Source organism: Xenopus tropicalis, chromosome 2 (assembly GCF_000004195.4).
Source record: "Xenopus tropicalis strain Nigerian chromosome 2, UCB_Xtro_10.0, whole genome shotgun sequence".
In the NCBI taxonomy this organism is placed as follows: Eukaryota; Metazoa; Chordata; class Amphibia; order Anura; family Pipidae; genus Xenopus; species Xenopus tropicalis.
In genome coordinates, this window is record NC_030678.2 from 6,621,233 (window position 1) to 6,638,747 (window position 17,515).

The 17,515-nt window shown below is 48.4% G+C and overlaps 1 protein-coding gene across 2 annotated transcripts in view; it reads left to right on the top strand.

Annotated features, from left to right (window-relative positions):
- Positions 1-17,515, top strand: part of b3gat1l (beta-1,3-glucuronyltransferase 1 like) — a 68,035-nt gene that overhangs the window by 44,037 nt on the left and 6,483 nt on the right. Inside the window, exons 3-4 of one of the 2 annotated variants that reach the window (XM_012957068.3) lie at positions 5,330-5,862; positions 10,383-10,679. In XM_012957068.3, the coding sequence (XP_012812522.1) occupies positions 5,330-5,862; positions 10,383-10,679 (830 nt within the window). 2 annotated transcript variants of the gene reach the window in all.

Here is a 17,515-nt window from a genome sequence, read left to right on the forward strand (position 1 = left end):
AGCCCCATCCCCTGCACCCCCTTGCCTTACTATACACACTGTCCCACAGTCACAGCCCCATCCCCTGCCCCCCCTTGCCTTACTATACACACTGTCCCACAGTCACAGCCCCATCCCCTGCCCCCCCTTGCCTTACTATACACACTGTCCGCAGTCACAGCCCCATCCCCTGCCCCCCCTTGCCTTACTATACACACTGTCCCACAGTCACAGCCCCATCCCCTGCCCCCCCCTTGCCTTACTATACACACTGTCCCACAGTCACAGCCCCATCCCCTGCCCCCCCTTGCCTTACTATACACACTGTCCCACAGTCACAGCCCCATCCCCTGCCCCCCCCTTGCCTTATTATACACACTGTCCCACAGTCACAGCCCCATCCCCTGCCCACCCTTGCCTTACTATACACACTGTCCCACAGTCACAGCCCCATCCCCTGCCCCCCCTTGCCTTACTATACACACTGTCCCGCAGTCACAGCCCCATCCCCTGCCCCCCCTTGCCTTACTATACACACTGTCCCACAGTCACAGCCCCATCCCCTGCCCCCCCCTTGCCTTACTATACACACTGTCCCACAGTCACAGCCCCATCCCCTGCCCCCCCTTGCCTTATTATACACACTGTCCCACAGTCACAGCCCCATCCCCTGCCCCCCCTTGCCTTACTATACACACTGTCCCACAGTCACAGCCCCATCCCCTGCCCCCCCTTGCCTTACTATACACACTGTCCCACAGTCACAGCCCCATCCCCTGGCCTCCCTTGCCTTATTATACACACTGTCCCACAGTCACAGCCCCATCCCCTGCCCCCCCTTGCCTTACTATACACACTGTCCCACAGTCACAGCCCCATCCCCTGCCCCCCCCTTGCCTTACTATACACACTGTCCCACAGTCACAGCCCCATCCCCTGCCCCCCCTTGCCTTATTATACACACTGTCCCACAGTCACAGCCCCATCCCCTGCCCCCCCTTGCCTTACTATACACACTGTCCCACAGTCACAGCCCCATCCCCTGCCCCCCCTTGCCTTACTATACACACTGTCCCACAGTCACAGCCCCATCCCCTGCCCCCCCCTTGCCTTACTATACACACTGTCCCACAGTCACAGCCCCATCCCCTGCCCCCCTTGCCTTATTATACACACTGTCCCGCAGTCACAGCCCCATCCCCTGCCCCCCCCTTGCCTTATTATACACACTGTCCCACAGTCACAGCCCCATCCCCTGCCCCCCCTTGCCTTATTATACACACTGTCCCGCAGTCACAGCCCCATCCCCTGCCCCCCCTTGCCTTATTATACACACTGTCCCACAGTCACAGCCCCATCCCCTGCCCCCCCCTTGCCTTATTATACACACTGTCCCACAGTCACAGCCCCATCCCCTGCCCCCCCCTTGCCTTACTATACACACTGTCCCACAGTCACAGCCCCCCCGGTGTCCCATATTGGGAACAGAGACAAAACCAGCTTGTTCTGTACGGCGGGTACAGTGTGTGCCTTACTATACGCAGCACATTAGGGGGTGCCTTACTATACACAGCACATTAGGGGGTGCCTTACTATACGCAGCACATTAGGGGGTGCCTTACTATACACAGCACATTAGGGGGTGCCTTACTATACGCAGCACATTAGGGGGTGCCTTACTATACGCAGCACATTAGGGGGTGCCTTACTATACGCAGCACATTAGGGGGTGCCTTACTATACGCAGCACATTAGGGGGTGCCTTACTATACGCAGCACATTAGGGGGTGCCTTACAATACGCAGCACATTAAGGGGTGCCTTACTATACACAGAACATTAGGGGGTGCCTTACTATACGCAGCACATTAGGGTGTGCCTTACTATACACAGAACATTAGGGGGTGCCTTACTATACACAGCACATTAAGGGGTGCCTTACTATACACAGAACATTAGGGGGTGCCTTACTATACACAGCACATTAGGGGGTGCCTTACTATACGCAGCACATTAGGGGGTGCCTTACTATACGCAGCACATTAGGGGGTGCCTTACTATACGCAGCACATTAGGGGGTGCCTTACTATACGCAGCACATTAGGGGGTGCCTTACTATACGCAGAACATTAGGGGGTGCCTTACTATACACAGCACATTAGGGGGTGCCTTACTATACACAGAACATTAGGGGGTGCCTTACTATACGCAGCACATTAGGGTGTGCCTTACTATACACAGAACATTAGGGGGTGCCTTACTATACGCAGCACATTAGGGCGTGCCTTACAATACGCAGCACATTAAGGGGTGCCTTACTATACACAGAACATTAGGGGGTGCCTTACTATACGCAGCACATTAGGGTGTGCCTTACTATACACAGCACATTAAGGGGTGCCTTACTATACACAGAACATTAGGGGGTGCCTTACTATACGCAGCACATTAGGGTGTGCCTTACTATACACAGAACATTAGGGGGTGCCTTACTATACACAGCACATTAAGGGGTGCCTTACTATACACAGCACATTAGGGGGTGCCTTACTATACACAGCACATTAGGGGGTGCCTTACTATACGCAGCACATTAGGGCGTGCCTTACTATACGCAGCACATTAGGGCGTGCCTTACTATACGCAGCACATTAGGGGGTGCCTTACTATACACAGCACATTAGGGGGTGCCTTACTATACACAGCACATTAAGGGGTGCCTTACTATACACAGCACATTAGGGGGTGCCTTACTATACACAGCACATTAGGGGGTGCCTTACTATACGCAGCACATTAGGGCGTGCCTTACTATACGCAGCACATTAGGGGGTGCCTTACTATACGCAGAACATTAGGGGGTGCCTTACTATACACAGCACATTAAGGGGTGCCTTACTATACACAGAACATTAGGGGGTGCCTTACTATACACAGAACATTAGGGGGTGCCTTACTATACGCAGCACATTAGGGGGTGCCTTACTATACGCAGCACATTAGGGGTGCCTTACTATACGCAGCACATTAGGGGGTGCCTTACTATACACAGCACATTAGGGGGTGCCTTACTATACGCAGAACATTAGGGGGTGCCTTACTATACGCAGCACATTAGGGTGTGCCTTACTATACACAGAACATTAGGGGGTGCCTTACTATACGCAGCACATTAGGGCGTGCCTTACAATACGCAGCACATTAAGGGGTGCCTTACTATACACAGAACATTAGGGGGTGCCTTACTATACGCAGCACATTAGGGTGTGCCTTACTATACACAGAACATTAGGGGGTGCCTTACTATACACAGCACATTAAGGGGTGCCTTACTATACACAGAACATTAGGGGGTGCCTTACTATACGCAGCACATTAAGGGGTGCCTTACTATACACAGAACATTAGGGGGTGCCTTACTATACACAGAACATTAGGGGGTGCCTTACTATACACAGCACATTAAGGGGTGCCTTACTATACACAGCACATTAGGGGGTGCCTTACTATACACAGCACATTAGGGGGTGCCTTACTATACGCAGCACATTAGGGCGTGCCTTACTATACGCAGCACATTAGGGCGTGCCTTACTATACGCAGCACATTAGGGGTGCCTTACTATACGCAGCACATTAGGGGGTGCCTTACTATACACAGCACATTAAGGGGTGCCTTACTATACACAGCACATTAGGGGGTGCCTTACTATACACAGCACATTAGGGGGTGCCTTACTATACGCAGCACATTAGGGCGTGCCTTACTATACGCAGCACATTAGGGGGTGCCTTACTATACGCAGAACATTAGGGGGTGCCTTACTATACACAGCACATTAAGGGGTGCCTTACTATACACAGAACATTAGGGGGTGCCTTACTATACACAGAACATTAGGGGGTGCCTTACTATACGCAGCACATTAGGGGGTGCCTTACTATACGCAGCACATTAGGGGGTGCCTTACTATACGCAGCACATTAGGGGGTGCCTTACTATACGCAGCACATTAGGGGGTGCCTTACTATACGCAGAACATTAGGGGGTGCCTTACTATACGCAGCACATTAGGGTGTGCCTTACTATACACAGAACATTAGGGGGTGCCTTACTATACGCAGCACATTAGGGGGTGCCTTACTATACGCAGCACATTAGGGGGTGCCTTACTATACACAGCACATTAGGGGGTGCCTTACTATACGCAGCACATTAGGGTGTGCCTTACTATACACAGCACATTAGGGGGTGCCTTACTATACACAGCACATTAGGGGGTGCCTTACTATACACAGCACATTAGGGGGTGCCTTACTATACGCAGCACATTAGGGAGGCAACAGGCACAAAACCAAGGACATTGCAATTATATCATTTAATTTCCCACAAGCTTAGCCTGACTGGGTACCCACAGGTGGCTGCGTAATCCTACTTGGCATCTACCCACAAACTGGCATTACCCACAGACTGGCATCTACCCACAAACTGGCATCTACCCACAAACTGGCATCTACCCACAAACTGGCATCACCCACAAACTGGCATTACCCACAGTCCTGTGCAATCCAACCCTGATCCAATTGGCTGGACCCTGTGACATGTTCTCTTATACACTGGATTAGAGGCAGACTGGGATTTTTACCCTGACAGACCAGTTAGGATCTGATTGGATCGGCCTGTAGTCTGGCCAATCACTGGTGTAACTATAGAGGAAGCAGAACCTGCTGTTGCGGGGGGGGGGGGGGGGGGGAATGCTCTGCTTCCTCTATGGTTTGGAAGTAAATTTTAAAAATAGTTTAAAAAATCCCCCTAAAATATGATGTAGACATTGATACTCTGAGACAATTAGCAACTGATCTTCATTTGTTATGTTTTTACAGTTATTTAGCTTTTTGTTCAGCAGCTCTCCATTTAGTATTTTAGAAGCTATCTGGTTGCTAGGGTCTTATTTACCCTAGTAACCAGGCAGTGGTTTGAACAAGAGATTGGAATATGAGTAGTAGAGGGCCTGCATAGAAAGATAAATAATAAAAAGTAACAATAACAATAAAACTAGAGCCTCACAGAGCAATAGGGTTTGGCTGCCGGGGTCAGTGACCCCCATTTGAAAGTGGAAAGAGTCAGAAGAAGAAGGCAAATAACTCAAAAACTATAACAAATAAATAATGAAGACCAATTGCAAAGTTGCTAGGAATAGGGCATTCTATAACTCAAAGTTAAACCACCCCTTTAATGAATGCCTCATAGACCTACCAAGGGCCCCTGGGATTCCTGGGGCAGAAAGCCTTGCCCCCCCCCGGCCCAAACCTTATTGCCCAAATGCTGATTTCTTACTTGTTTTATTGCAGAAGACACAGGTGACAACGCCACGGCCAAACCTCTGTTCCACAATGTGACCCCGGCTAAGGAGGACGACCCCCACTGTGGCCACCAACATGCCACCCGTCAGACCCCCGTCGTCGTCCGGACCTATGTTTACTCTCGTCCCCCCCCCTGGGCTGAGGATATCCCCACCATCTACGTCATCACTCCCACCTACACCCGCCCCGTCCAGAAGGCCGAGTTGGTCCGACTGGCCAACACTTTCCTTCACGTCGTCAATTTGCACTGGATCGTGGTGGAGGATTCGCCGCGGAAGACCAAGCTGGTGGCCAATTTGCTGGAGAAGGCCGGGATCAACTTCACCCACCTGAATGTAGAAAGCCCGCGGAGCTTGAAAATCGGCCTATCCCGGACGCCTTCTCATAGTCCCCGGGGGACCACTCAGAGGAATTTGGGTTTGCGCTGGCTCAGAGACAATATCAATGCTTCCAACCCACCTGAAGGGGTCGTCTACTTTGCTGATGATGATAATACTTACAGCCTGGAACTGTTTGAGGAGGTATGTACTAATCTGGGAGGGTGGGCACACAGAACATGTGACCTGTGCTCTAATAAACTTCAGCTGCAAGTTGGAGTGATATCCCCCCCCCTCACCCCCAGCAGCCGATCAGCAGAACAATGGGAAGGGAGCAAGATAGCAGCTCCCAGTAGGTATCAGAATAGCACTCAATAGTAAGAAATCCAAGTCCGGCTTGGGACTCCTCCAGTTACATGGGAGTAGGAGAAACAATAGGTTAGCTGAAAGCAGTTCTAATGTGTAGCGCTGGCTGAAAGCTCAGACTCAGACACACTTTACTGCTGCGCTGCAAGTTGGAGTGATATCCCCCCTCCCCCCCAGCAGCCAATCAGCAGAACAATGGGAAGGGAGCAAGATAGCAGCTCCCAGTAGGTATCAGAATAGCACTCAATAGTAAGAAATCCAAGTCTACACACCAATATTACAGCTAATATTTTTAAATTTTATTTACTGCTAAAAAGATTACTTTTGTAACAACAGCACCACCTGCTGGTCAGTTCATGTAACTGTAGGAGTGGGAATGGGAGAGATAGGAGAGGGATACTTCAAAAGGAAAACAGAGAACTGTTCTGATGTTGCTGTGCTCACAGGGTCAGAATGGGCCAGCCCAGACCCGATCCCCACCAGTGCTCCCCCGGGCCAATAATCTGCCTCCCCTGGGCCGCTGAACCCCTTCCCCCGACATGCTGAAAGTAAGTATGCTGTACACGCGCTAGGGGGAGGGGGTTGGGCAGGGGGCAGATGGCCCCTGGGGTGGTGCGGGGTCCGCGGCAGGGGTCCTGCGGGGCAGCAGCCCTAGTGGGCTCTGCACTCCCCAGTCCGACCCTGTCTACTCAGTAAAGAGCTCAGAAGCCTCAGAATGCCTTTCTCACGTCTTTCCTGAGCAGAGCAACATCAGGACAATTCTCTGTTTTCATTTTAATGTATCTGTCCAACTGTGCAGTTGCAGGATCTGACCAGCAGTTGGCGATGTTGTTACAAAATTAATTATATTAGCAGTTAATATACAGCTTAATACCTTTCAAACGGAAAGAAAAATTAAATAATGTCAATTGCAAAAGTGTCCCCTCCCTGCAGCAAAATCCATCTTTCCCCCCAGTCCAATTCCCTCCACCCCCCCACACAACAGCTTTGCCTGCTGCCCCCCTGCCGTCCCTCAATAAGAGCGATGCCCTTTCCGTAAGCGCCGTGTATAAAATGCTTCATTTCAGTTTATTTTGCTGGTTTGGGGATAATTTTAGCTTTTCTGCTTAATTGTTTACCTCTCTTTGACTTTACATTTCTGACTTGATGGAGTGGGGGGTCCCCCTGGCATCAGCTGTTACCATGGCGATGCCTGTTCCCTTTGGGGGTGTGAGAGGCAAGGGCTGTTTTAACATAGCAGGGAGCCGCATTGCCAGCGCCGTATATTTCTCCAGTTCCGGATCAGAATGCAGAAAACGCCGCAGTCAACTTTGCATTCGGGAAAGAGCAGGCGAGGAGCTCACAGCGAGGAGGAAAAACACTGATTTACAGCCGAGAATAACAAAGAGCCCAAACGATACATTATTTACAGGCTTTTTATTTCCAAGCTGCGCTGCCGTGAATTTCATCTTTTAATGACAAAGGTTCCAGCTGATTATGGCGCTGCCCAGTACGGGACGGAGCTGCCCAACACTCCTGTTATTCTTGCCCCGCACACATTAGGGAGCCTGGGATAAATGGCAAAAAGACAATTGCACCCACACCTCCTGGTGAATTGGGAGCGACTTAAATCATTTTGACACCCAACCACTCAGGTGACAAAATGTCCTAAAAGTGTCCTTCGGCCCCTCTACCATAAATCTTAAGGTGGTCAAACATGCTAAGATTCGCTCACCTGGCGAGGTTTTCAAGCCAGCGGATCTTATCCAGATATCCCCACCTACGGGTGGGCGATATCGTGCTAATTCAGTCATTGGACAATCAAATTAGAACGACAGTATAGGCGTCCGTCAGTTCGGGGACCGCTTCAATAAGCCAATGCAGTCCCCAATCCGACTAAAGGTCCCTATACACGGGCCGATTCTAGCTGCCGATATGGGTCCCTTAGACTGATTCGGCAGCTAATCGGCCTGTGTAGGGGCACTACCGACGGGCTTGCCCGACCGATATCTGGCCTGAAATTGCCCAGATTTCAATCGGGCAGGTTAGAAAATCTAGTTGGATCGGGGGCCACATTGGCTCGTTGATGCGGTCCCCGGACCGACTTTTCCTATACCTATCGTTATAATTCAATCGTTTGGCCCCAGGGCCTGGATTCTCCCGATGTCACCCACCCATAGGTGGGGATATCGAGAGAAGATCCGAAACATCGCGAGCGGATCGGCCCGTGTATAGGGACCTTTCGTCGGATTGGGGACTGCATTGGCTTATTGAAGCGGTCCCCGAACTGACGGACGCCTATACTGTCGTTCTAATTTGATTGTTCAAACCTGCCCAATCGAGATCTGGCCAAATGTCAGTCGGGCAGGCCCATCATTAATGCCCATACACGGGCCAATAAGCTACCAAATTGGTCTAAGGGACTGATATCGGCAGCTAGAAATGGCCCGTGTATGGGCACCTTTAGTATTTGATGTTTAACAGCCTTCCTTTAGAACAAGTATCCTTCTAAGTGCCACTGTGCCCGGACTGGCAATCTGTGGGTTCTGGCAAATGCCAGAGGGGCTGCTGTAAGGTGCCATAGACAGTCACTATGGGGGGGGCTGTTTGGGCCTCTGTGTATTTTAAATGCCAGGGCCTATGTTGAATCCCAGTCCAGACCTGCCTTCAGGGTAAAGCGGTGAACTTCAATAAGGGTGAAGACACTCGGAGCTACTTAGTAGCAGCTACTAAATGCCAGAAAATCCCCTGCCATAGACTATACTGAGATTTGCCCCTGCTAAACACACATGTAGAGACAGTTATCAGTAAATGATCAGCATTGTCTGTTTTAGTAGCCGTGACAAGTAGCTGCTACTAGTAGCTCTGTGTGTCTTCCCCCTAAAGGCTTGGAGAGACTAATCCAACACCTAGACATTTCTGGGGTTTTGCATGAAATCGGGGCTGTATTTATCCAGCAAAGCATTGTGAGGGCATCATATATAGAACTGGCCTTGTATTTAACATGTTGTATGTTCTGGGCTATTATATATGAAATTCCCACTGTATTTATTAGACCATAGGGTCGTATTTTACAGCCGTAACCACAGTTGCAGTCAGGCAAAAATGAAAGTAGTCGTACCGGATTAATGTCAGTCACTTGTGCCTAGAGACGCTCCTTGTACTTCTGTAAAGTTGCACTCAGAGCCCCATTATTGTTCCAGATCAGTGGTGTAACAACAACACTGCCCCCCCCCCTGCAAATAATCTTCAGAGGGGCCAGCGCGCACCTTCCCAGCCCTCCCTCCACCCACCCCCTCGCTTTTGTCCCCCTCGCTATATGGCCACTCGCACTTGGTAGGAAGGAGAATAGCTGGAGAGAGGGGAGGATTTCTTAGAACTATAGAGGAAGCAGACATGGCGGTCCGGGCCCCCCCTGTCCCCTTGCTGGGTCCGCTTCCTCTATAGTAACGCCACTGTTCCAAACCATGTGTACTGAGGCAAGGGCTGAATAGGCCATACATGTCCAATATACTCCTGACTCAATTAGGAGCGGCTTAGTCAGCAACCATATGTCTGGCCATACGTGGCCAGCTTTTAGGGTGGCCACCCTAGTAAATAATATAGACAGGTGGCAACCCTAGCCAGGGTCGGACTGGGGGTCCCCTGCACTCGATAACCCCCCGAGCCTCCCTAACCCCTCACAGGGTCCCCCACCCCTGAGGTTCTGTTTTATTATTACAGAGAAAAGGGAATCATTTAACCATTAAATAAACCCAATAGGGCTGTTCTGCCCCCAATAAGGGGTAATTATATCTTAGTTGGGATCAAGTACAGGTACTGTTTTATTATTACAGAGAAAAGGGAATCATTTAACCATGAAATAAACCCAATAGGGCTGTTCTGCCCCAATAAGGGGTAATTATATCTTAGTTGGGATCAAGTACAGGTACTGTTTTATTATTACAGAGAAAAGGGAATCATTTAACCATTAAATAAACCCAATAGGACTGTTCTGCCCCAATAAGGGGTAATTATATCTTAGTTGGGATCAAGTACAGGTACTGTTTTATTATTACAGAGAAAAGGGAATCATTTAACCATTAAATAAACCCAATAGGGCTGTTCTGCCCCAATAAGGGGTAATTATATCTTAGTTGGGATCAAGTACAGGTACTGTTTTATTATTACAGAGAAAAAGGTAATCAGTTTTAAAGTTCTGAATTATTTGATTAAAATGGAGTCTATGGGAGACAGGCTTTCCATAATTCGGAGCTTTCTGGATAACGGGTTTCCGGATAACGGATCCCATACCTGTATTATTTTCCTATTTCTCTTCTGCCTCTCCTACAATGTGAAATGACTCCCGACTGACTCTCATGTCTTTCTGCCTCGTACAGATGCGCTACACGCGAACAGTGTCCGTTTGGCCGGTGGCATTTGTAGGAGGACTGAGGTTCGAGTCTCCGAGGGTCAGTCCATCAGGCAGAGTGGTCGGCTGGAAGACTGTTTTTGACCCAAACCGGCCCTTTGCCATCGACATGGCCGGATTCGCCATCAGCCTGCGGCTTATTCTAGAAAGACCCCACGCTAATTTCCGGCTGGAAGGAATAAAGGGTGGATATCAGGAGACCAGCTTGCTGAAAGACCTGGTCACCATGGATGGACTTGAGGCCAAAGCAGCCAACTGCACTAAGGTGGGTATCTTCTTCATTGTTATGGGGTGGTTTAGTATGTTATAAAATAGCCAATTCTAAGCATATTTTCATAAAAACAAATATTATGAAAAGAAGACCAATTGCAAATTGTCTCAGAATATTACTCTTTGTATCATAGTAAAAGTTAACATAAAAATGAACAAACCTTTTGAAGGGCAATAACATTTGAACCTGTGAGATGTTGCTGACCTACAACTTCTTCAGCTGTGGGTGGGACACTTGTACAGGTATAAGATTCGTTATCTGGAAACACGTTATCCAGAAAGCTCCAAATTACGTGATGCCCATCTCCCATAGACTCCATTTTGATCAAATAATTCAAAAATCTAAAAAATGAATTCTCTTTCCTCTCTGTTTATAAAAGACTACCTTGTACTTGATTCCAACCAAAATATAATTAATCCTTATTGGGGGCAGAACAGCCCTATTGGGTTTATTTAATGGTTAAATGATTCCCTTTTCTCTGTAATAATAAAACAGTACCTGTACTTGATCCCAACTAAGATATAATTACCCCTTATTGGGGGCAGAACAGCCCTATTGGGTTTATTTAATGGTTAAATGATTCCCTTTTCTCTGTAATAATAAAACAGTACCTGTACTTGATCCCAACTAAGATATAATTACCCCTTATTGGGGGCAGAACAGCCCTATTGGGTTTATTTCATGGTTAAATGATTCCCTTTTCTCTGTAATAATAAAACAGTACCTGTACTTGATCCCAACTAAGATATAATTACCCCTTATTGGGGGCAGAACAGCCCTATTGGGTTTATTTAATGGTTAAATGATTCCCTTTTCTCTGTAATAATAAAACAGTACCTGTAATTGATCCCAATTAAGATATAATTACCCCTTATTGGGGCAGAACAGCCCTATTGGGTTTATTTTATGGTTAAATGATTCCCTTTTCTCTGTAATAATAAAACAGTACCTGTACTTGATCCCAACTAAGATATAATTACCCCTTATTGGGGCAGAACAGCCCTATTGGGTTTATTTAATGGTTAAATAATTCCCTTTTCTCTGTAATAATAAAACAGTACCTGTACTTGATCCCAACTAAGATATAATTACCCCTTATTGGGGGCAGAACAGCCCTATTGGGTTTATTTAATGGTTAAATGATTCCCTTTTCTCTGTAATAATAAATCAGTACCTGTACTTGATCCCAACTAAGATATAATTACCCCTTATTGGGGGCAGAACAGCCCTATTGGGTTTATTTCATGGTTAAATGATTCCCTTTTCTCTGTAATAATAAAACAGAGCCTTATCGCAAAATCTACATTTAGAACTTTCCCAGTGGGTTGCGAGTAAAGAAAGAGAAGTGCCCATTGCTCTGCCCAGGGGTATTTTTCATATTTTAGGCAATTTAATCCTCTGAGAAGATGGTTAATAGATATTTGTTAATTTCAATCTTTTTAGATTGCGTCATTCATTTTTTGGAAGGGGAATTAGTGACATCTGGCATCTATCGTTTAAAACGAGGCACAAAAGCCTTCTGTCAGTAGCGCGGGTTGGACGCCGTCCCTGCTTCGGATATTATCTATCCAGCCACTGTGCCCTGCAGCTTTTGTTAACGAGATCTCTGATTTATCGGCACGGAATTGCCTCCTTGTTCCATCAAGCAATGTGGCATTGGCCCTGGGCACTCTGGGCACATTGGGGTATCATGCCCAGGTACCATAGTGGGGGGATCAGAGAGAGGGCAAGGGGCAATGGTAACCCCAACCTGAAAGCAGGGAAGTATTTAGGTCCGGTGCCACCCTAGGCAGTGTTATACCCCCCCCCCCATATGACAGAAGTGTTGTGATGCGTCACTTCTGGTGACATAATGGGGGGAAAATGTGCCAGACCCCTCACCCCCCAGCTCTGCTGCAGGATTTCCATTGGTCAATCTGGTGGCGGCCGGGGAGGGGTCTGGCACATTTTCCCCCATTACGCGTCACACCGTATACTGAGCTCTGCTGCCTAAGGTGCCTAAGGGCTACCATTGCCCTTGCCCTCTCTCTGATCCTGCCACTATGGTACCTGGGCATGATAACCCAAGCAGGGAGGACTCAATGTGCCCAGAGTGCCCAGGGGCCACATAGCTCGGGAACACAGGAATGGAGTTGCTTGATAAAACAACAGGGCAATTCCATGCAGATCATTTTCTAGATTTTGCATTTTTTACACTTTTTTTTATTGTATAAGGCAGGGGGTCCCCAACCTTTCTTACTCATGAGCCACAGTCAAATGTAAAAAGACTTGGAGAGCAACACAAGCACCATAAAAGTTCATGGAGGAGCCAAATAAGGGCTGTGATTGGCTATTAGGGGCCTCTATGCACCCTATCAGCTTACAGGGGGCTTTATTTGGTAGAAAAACTTGTATTTATTCAACCAAAACTTGCTTCCAAGTCAGGAATTCAAAAATAACTCCCTGGTTTGGGGGCACTGAGAGCAACACCCAAGGGGTTGGTGAAGGAAACGTGGGTCACCCCCCCCCCCCCCGAAGCAGCGATAGGGAGCAACATGTTGCTCACCCCCCCCCCCCACACCAAGGCACCCCCTCTAGACACAGGCCCTCCAGTGCCTTTATACAGTATATAAATATGGCCCTGCCTAAAAGCTGTCAACGTTGGGACAATCCAATCATTTTTAGGTTTTTAAGGGGTTAGAGTAGTGACCCCCAACCAGTGGCTCTGGGGCAACATGTTGCTCACCAACCCCTTGGATGTTGCTCCCAGCGGCCTCACAGTAGGTGCCATTTTTATATTTCTGGCTTGGAGGCAAGTTTTGGAAGCCCAGAGACACAGTTTTACCCCAAGCAGAGCCTCCTGCAGGCCAGCAGTCACATGGGGCTACCAAATAGCCAATCACAGCCCTTATTTGGCCCCAAAGAACTTTTTTCATACTTGTGTGGCTCCCCAACACTAAGTCTGAGTGTGGCTCACAAGTACAAAAGGTTGGGGGTCCCTTGGTTAGAGGGTGGCTGTTTGGGTGCATTCCTAGGGTTAATGTTCTGCCAACCCTGGCTAACACTAAACACTAACACTGGGTTCTGCCTTTTGCTCCCACACTACTTCCTGTTACAGTTAGAGTTGCATCACTTCCTGTCAGCTGATCTCTGAGGGAGCACACAGCCCATCACTAAATGGCGGCTCAAGGGAAAGGATGTAAAAGGGCAATATTTACTGATATATATATTCCAGTTTGGGGAGATTCTTTAATAGGCCACTTAATATAATATAAACTGTCTGTTGGTTACGTATTCATTCTGGGGGTGTAGTTTCCCTTTAAAGCACATATAGCCACTGTCCGGCTGGCAGGCCCCATACTTCCCAGTGTTGCTGTTTATTAGGTGTTAATAGAACCCCTTTCAGACAGGCTTTTGGGAAGGGCATTTAGAGCTGCTCAGATCACCCAACCACAACGCCATTAAACCTACACAGAAAGCATTAGTGCACATACGTATTTACTTATCTCAACAACCATTAACAGCAGTTTAGGCAATCCCTGCCTATAAAATGGCCGTAGAGATTTCAGCTCCATATAGATGATTGCAGACTCACCTCCAGCCGTTTCATTCTCTCCCAGGCAGATTGACTCCTGATTAATAATTTAGAAAGAATGGATTTATAGTTTCAGTCTCTCACTATTGCAGGATATGGTGTGAGGGGGGTGGGGTTTATAGTAAATGACTATTGGCCACCGGTGTGATGCTTTTAGCCAAGCAGATAATGGCCCTGATCCTCCCCAGCTGAGCCCCCAGTAACACCCCCCCACAGGCACTATCCCTGCTTCCTATGAACTATGTGTCCATTTGGGTCAGCACATCCAGTTCCGCTCCAAATCTGCTTTTGCCAAGCCATTTACCATTGTTACGCTTAAAGGGCAACTAAAGCTCAATAAAGAGTCCTGCAAAAAGTACTCCATGGTTTGTTTTGGGCTTCAGTCATTGGCCCTGGCAGCCAGGGCCGCCATCAGAAATCACGGGGTCCCCTCACAACAAAACATTCTGGGTTCCATGCCCCCTCCCCCAGGGCAACTCACCCAATGGCCCCTCCCATCAGTATAAAGCACTCACAGACATGAGACATTGGTAGCCAGCAGTGCCCCCCTAATACATTGATAGCCAGCAGTGCCCCCCTAATACATTGGTAGCCAGCCCAGCAGTGCCCCCCTAATACACTGGTAGCCAGCAGTGCCCCCCTAATACATTGGTAGCCAGCCCAGCAGTGCCCCCCTAATACACTGGTAGCCAGCAGTGCCCCCCTAATACACTGGTAGCCAGCAGTGCCCCCCTAATACATTGGTAGCCAGCCCAGCGGTGCCTCCCTAATACATTGGTAGCCAGCCCAGCGGTGCCCCCCTAATACATTGGTAGCCAGCCCAGCAGTGCCCCCCTAATACATTGGTAGCCAGCCCAGCAGTGCCCCCTAATACATTGGTAGCCAGCCCAGCAGTGCCCCCTAATACATTGGTAGCCAGCCCAGCAGTGCCCCCTAATACATTGGTAGCCAGCCCAGCAGTGCCCCCCTAATACATTGGTAGCCAGCCCAGCAGTGCCCCCCTAATACATTAGTAGCCAGCCCAGCAGTGCCCCCTAATACATTGGTAGCCAGCCCAGCAGTGCCCCCTAATACATTGGTAGCCAGCCCAGCGGTGCCCCCCTAATACATTGGTAGCCAGCCCAGCGGTGCCCCCCTAATACATTGGTAGCCAGCCCAGCAGTGCCCCCCTAATACATTGGTAGCCAGCCCAGCGGTGCCCCCCTAATACATTGGTAGCCAGCCCAGCAGTGCCCCCTAATACATTGGTAGCCAGCCCAGCAGTGCCCCCCTAATACCTTGGTAGCCAGCCCAGCAGTGCCCCCCTAATACATTGGTAGCCAGCCCAGCAGTGCCCCCCTAATACATTGGTAGCCAGCCCAGCGGTGCCCCCCTAATACATTGGTAGCCAGCCCAGCGGTGCCCCCCTAATACATTGGTAGCCAGCCCAGCGGTGCCCCCCTAATACATTGGTAGCCAGCCCAGCAGTGCCCCCTCATACATTGGTAGCCAGCCCAGCAGTGCCCCCTAATACATTGGTAGCCAGCCCAGCAGTGCCCCCTAATACATTGGTAGCCAGCCCAGTCCAGCAGTGCCCCCCTTCCCTTTGGCGTCTTCTTCGGGCTCCTCCGGCGACTTCCTTCCTGGACGACGCCTCTGCACTTCTGACTGCAGAAAGAAGTGGCGCGACCAATCGGATTACCCGCTGACCACCAATGACAGGACCCGGAATTAATTAAAGGGGGTCCGATCTACTAAGAAAACTGTAGCACAGCCGGGCCCCCTTTAAAGGTGTAATTGCCTGGGCCCGGGCGGCTGTCCCCCCCTGTGCATCCCTGATGACGGCCCTGCTGGCAGCCCCTTTAGCAGGGAAGATTTGTGCCCCCAAAGATGCCCCCAGTAGTTCTAAATTTGAACTGGGTGGCTGTCACTTACCTGAGCTTAGGGACCCACCTAACAATATACTGTATATATACAAGCCTGATTAAAGGGGCAGTTCAACTTTAAATTAACTTTTAACATGTAGACAATTACCAATTGGTCTTCGTTTTCTATTTTTAATGTTTTTTCATTTATTGAGTTTTTTATTTGCAGCAGCTCTCCGTTTGGTATTTTAGCAGCTACCTGGTTACTGGGGTCTTATTTACCCTAGCAACCAGGCAGTGGTTTAAACAAGAGATGGGAACATGAAAAGGAGAGGGCCTGAACGATAAGTAATAAAAAGTACCAATAAAAATAAATCATAGCAATGGTTTCTGGCTGCCGGGGTCAGTGACCCCCCATTTAAAAGCTGGAAAGAGGCAAAAGCGAAAGTAAAATAATTAAAAAAAACTATAAAAAAATAAATAATGAAAACCAATTACAAAGTTACTAGGAATCCTATCCCTAGCAACTCTGTAATTGGTTTTCATTCTGTAACATACTAAAAGTAATAATAGTAATTCATCATAATTACTAATTATAGTAATTATTATAAAAGTAATTAATAGTTCAGATTCATGTTACATAACACATAGAAACCAGTGCAGTCTCTATTTACTTAATTGATAGTCAGCTCTGCAGCATCAGTTTCTATGAAAGAAAAATGACACTTTAATGTCTTTTGATGATTACCGATGTCCCCTACGTTTAGCTTCTCAGCCCAGAGCCCTCTGAGCACGTGCAGTGCCGCTGACACACAGGAGAGGGCCTAACAAGGCCTGGATCATTCCTGTTCTATGGCTGCTGTACCTCTGGGCTGATATACTTCAATATATACAGCATTTTTAGGCTTTATAGTTACATTTTCCCCCATATCCCCATTAGTTATGTACAGGAGTGGGAGGGCACAACATAGAATATTACGCTTACACTTTATAAGGCCCATACGTGCATGGCATTACCATCCTACGTGCACTATGCTATGAATCCCAATGAAATTAATTTCACTTTCATCAGGATTCTTTGAAATCCATGCACAGCGTGATATACGCTTAATTATTTACATTAAAAAAAGCAGCTTCCAAGCTTTTCCTACCCAACTGCCTTTGGGAGCAAATACTGTGCCTTCTGCTGATTGAAAGGAGGCCATCTGGCCATTGCCCGCACTTGGCTGCCAATCAGTCAATTAGGGGGAACAGTCGGGAGAAGCGGCTGACGATGCTGAGTAATTGTTGAGTAAGTAAAATGAGAGATTAGGATTTCAACACTGGTGATTGGTCTAAAGGAACAGGTCTGAACTGGGAGTTAAAATTGGTCCCGGGCCCCCCACCAGCCCACTAAATAGTGACTGTCTATA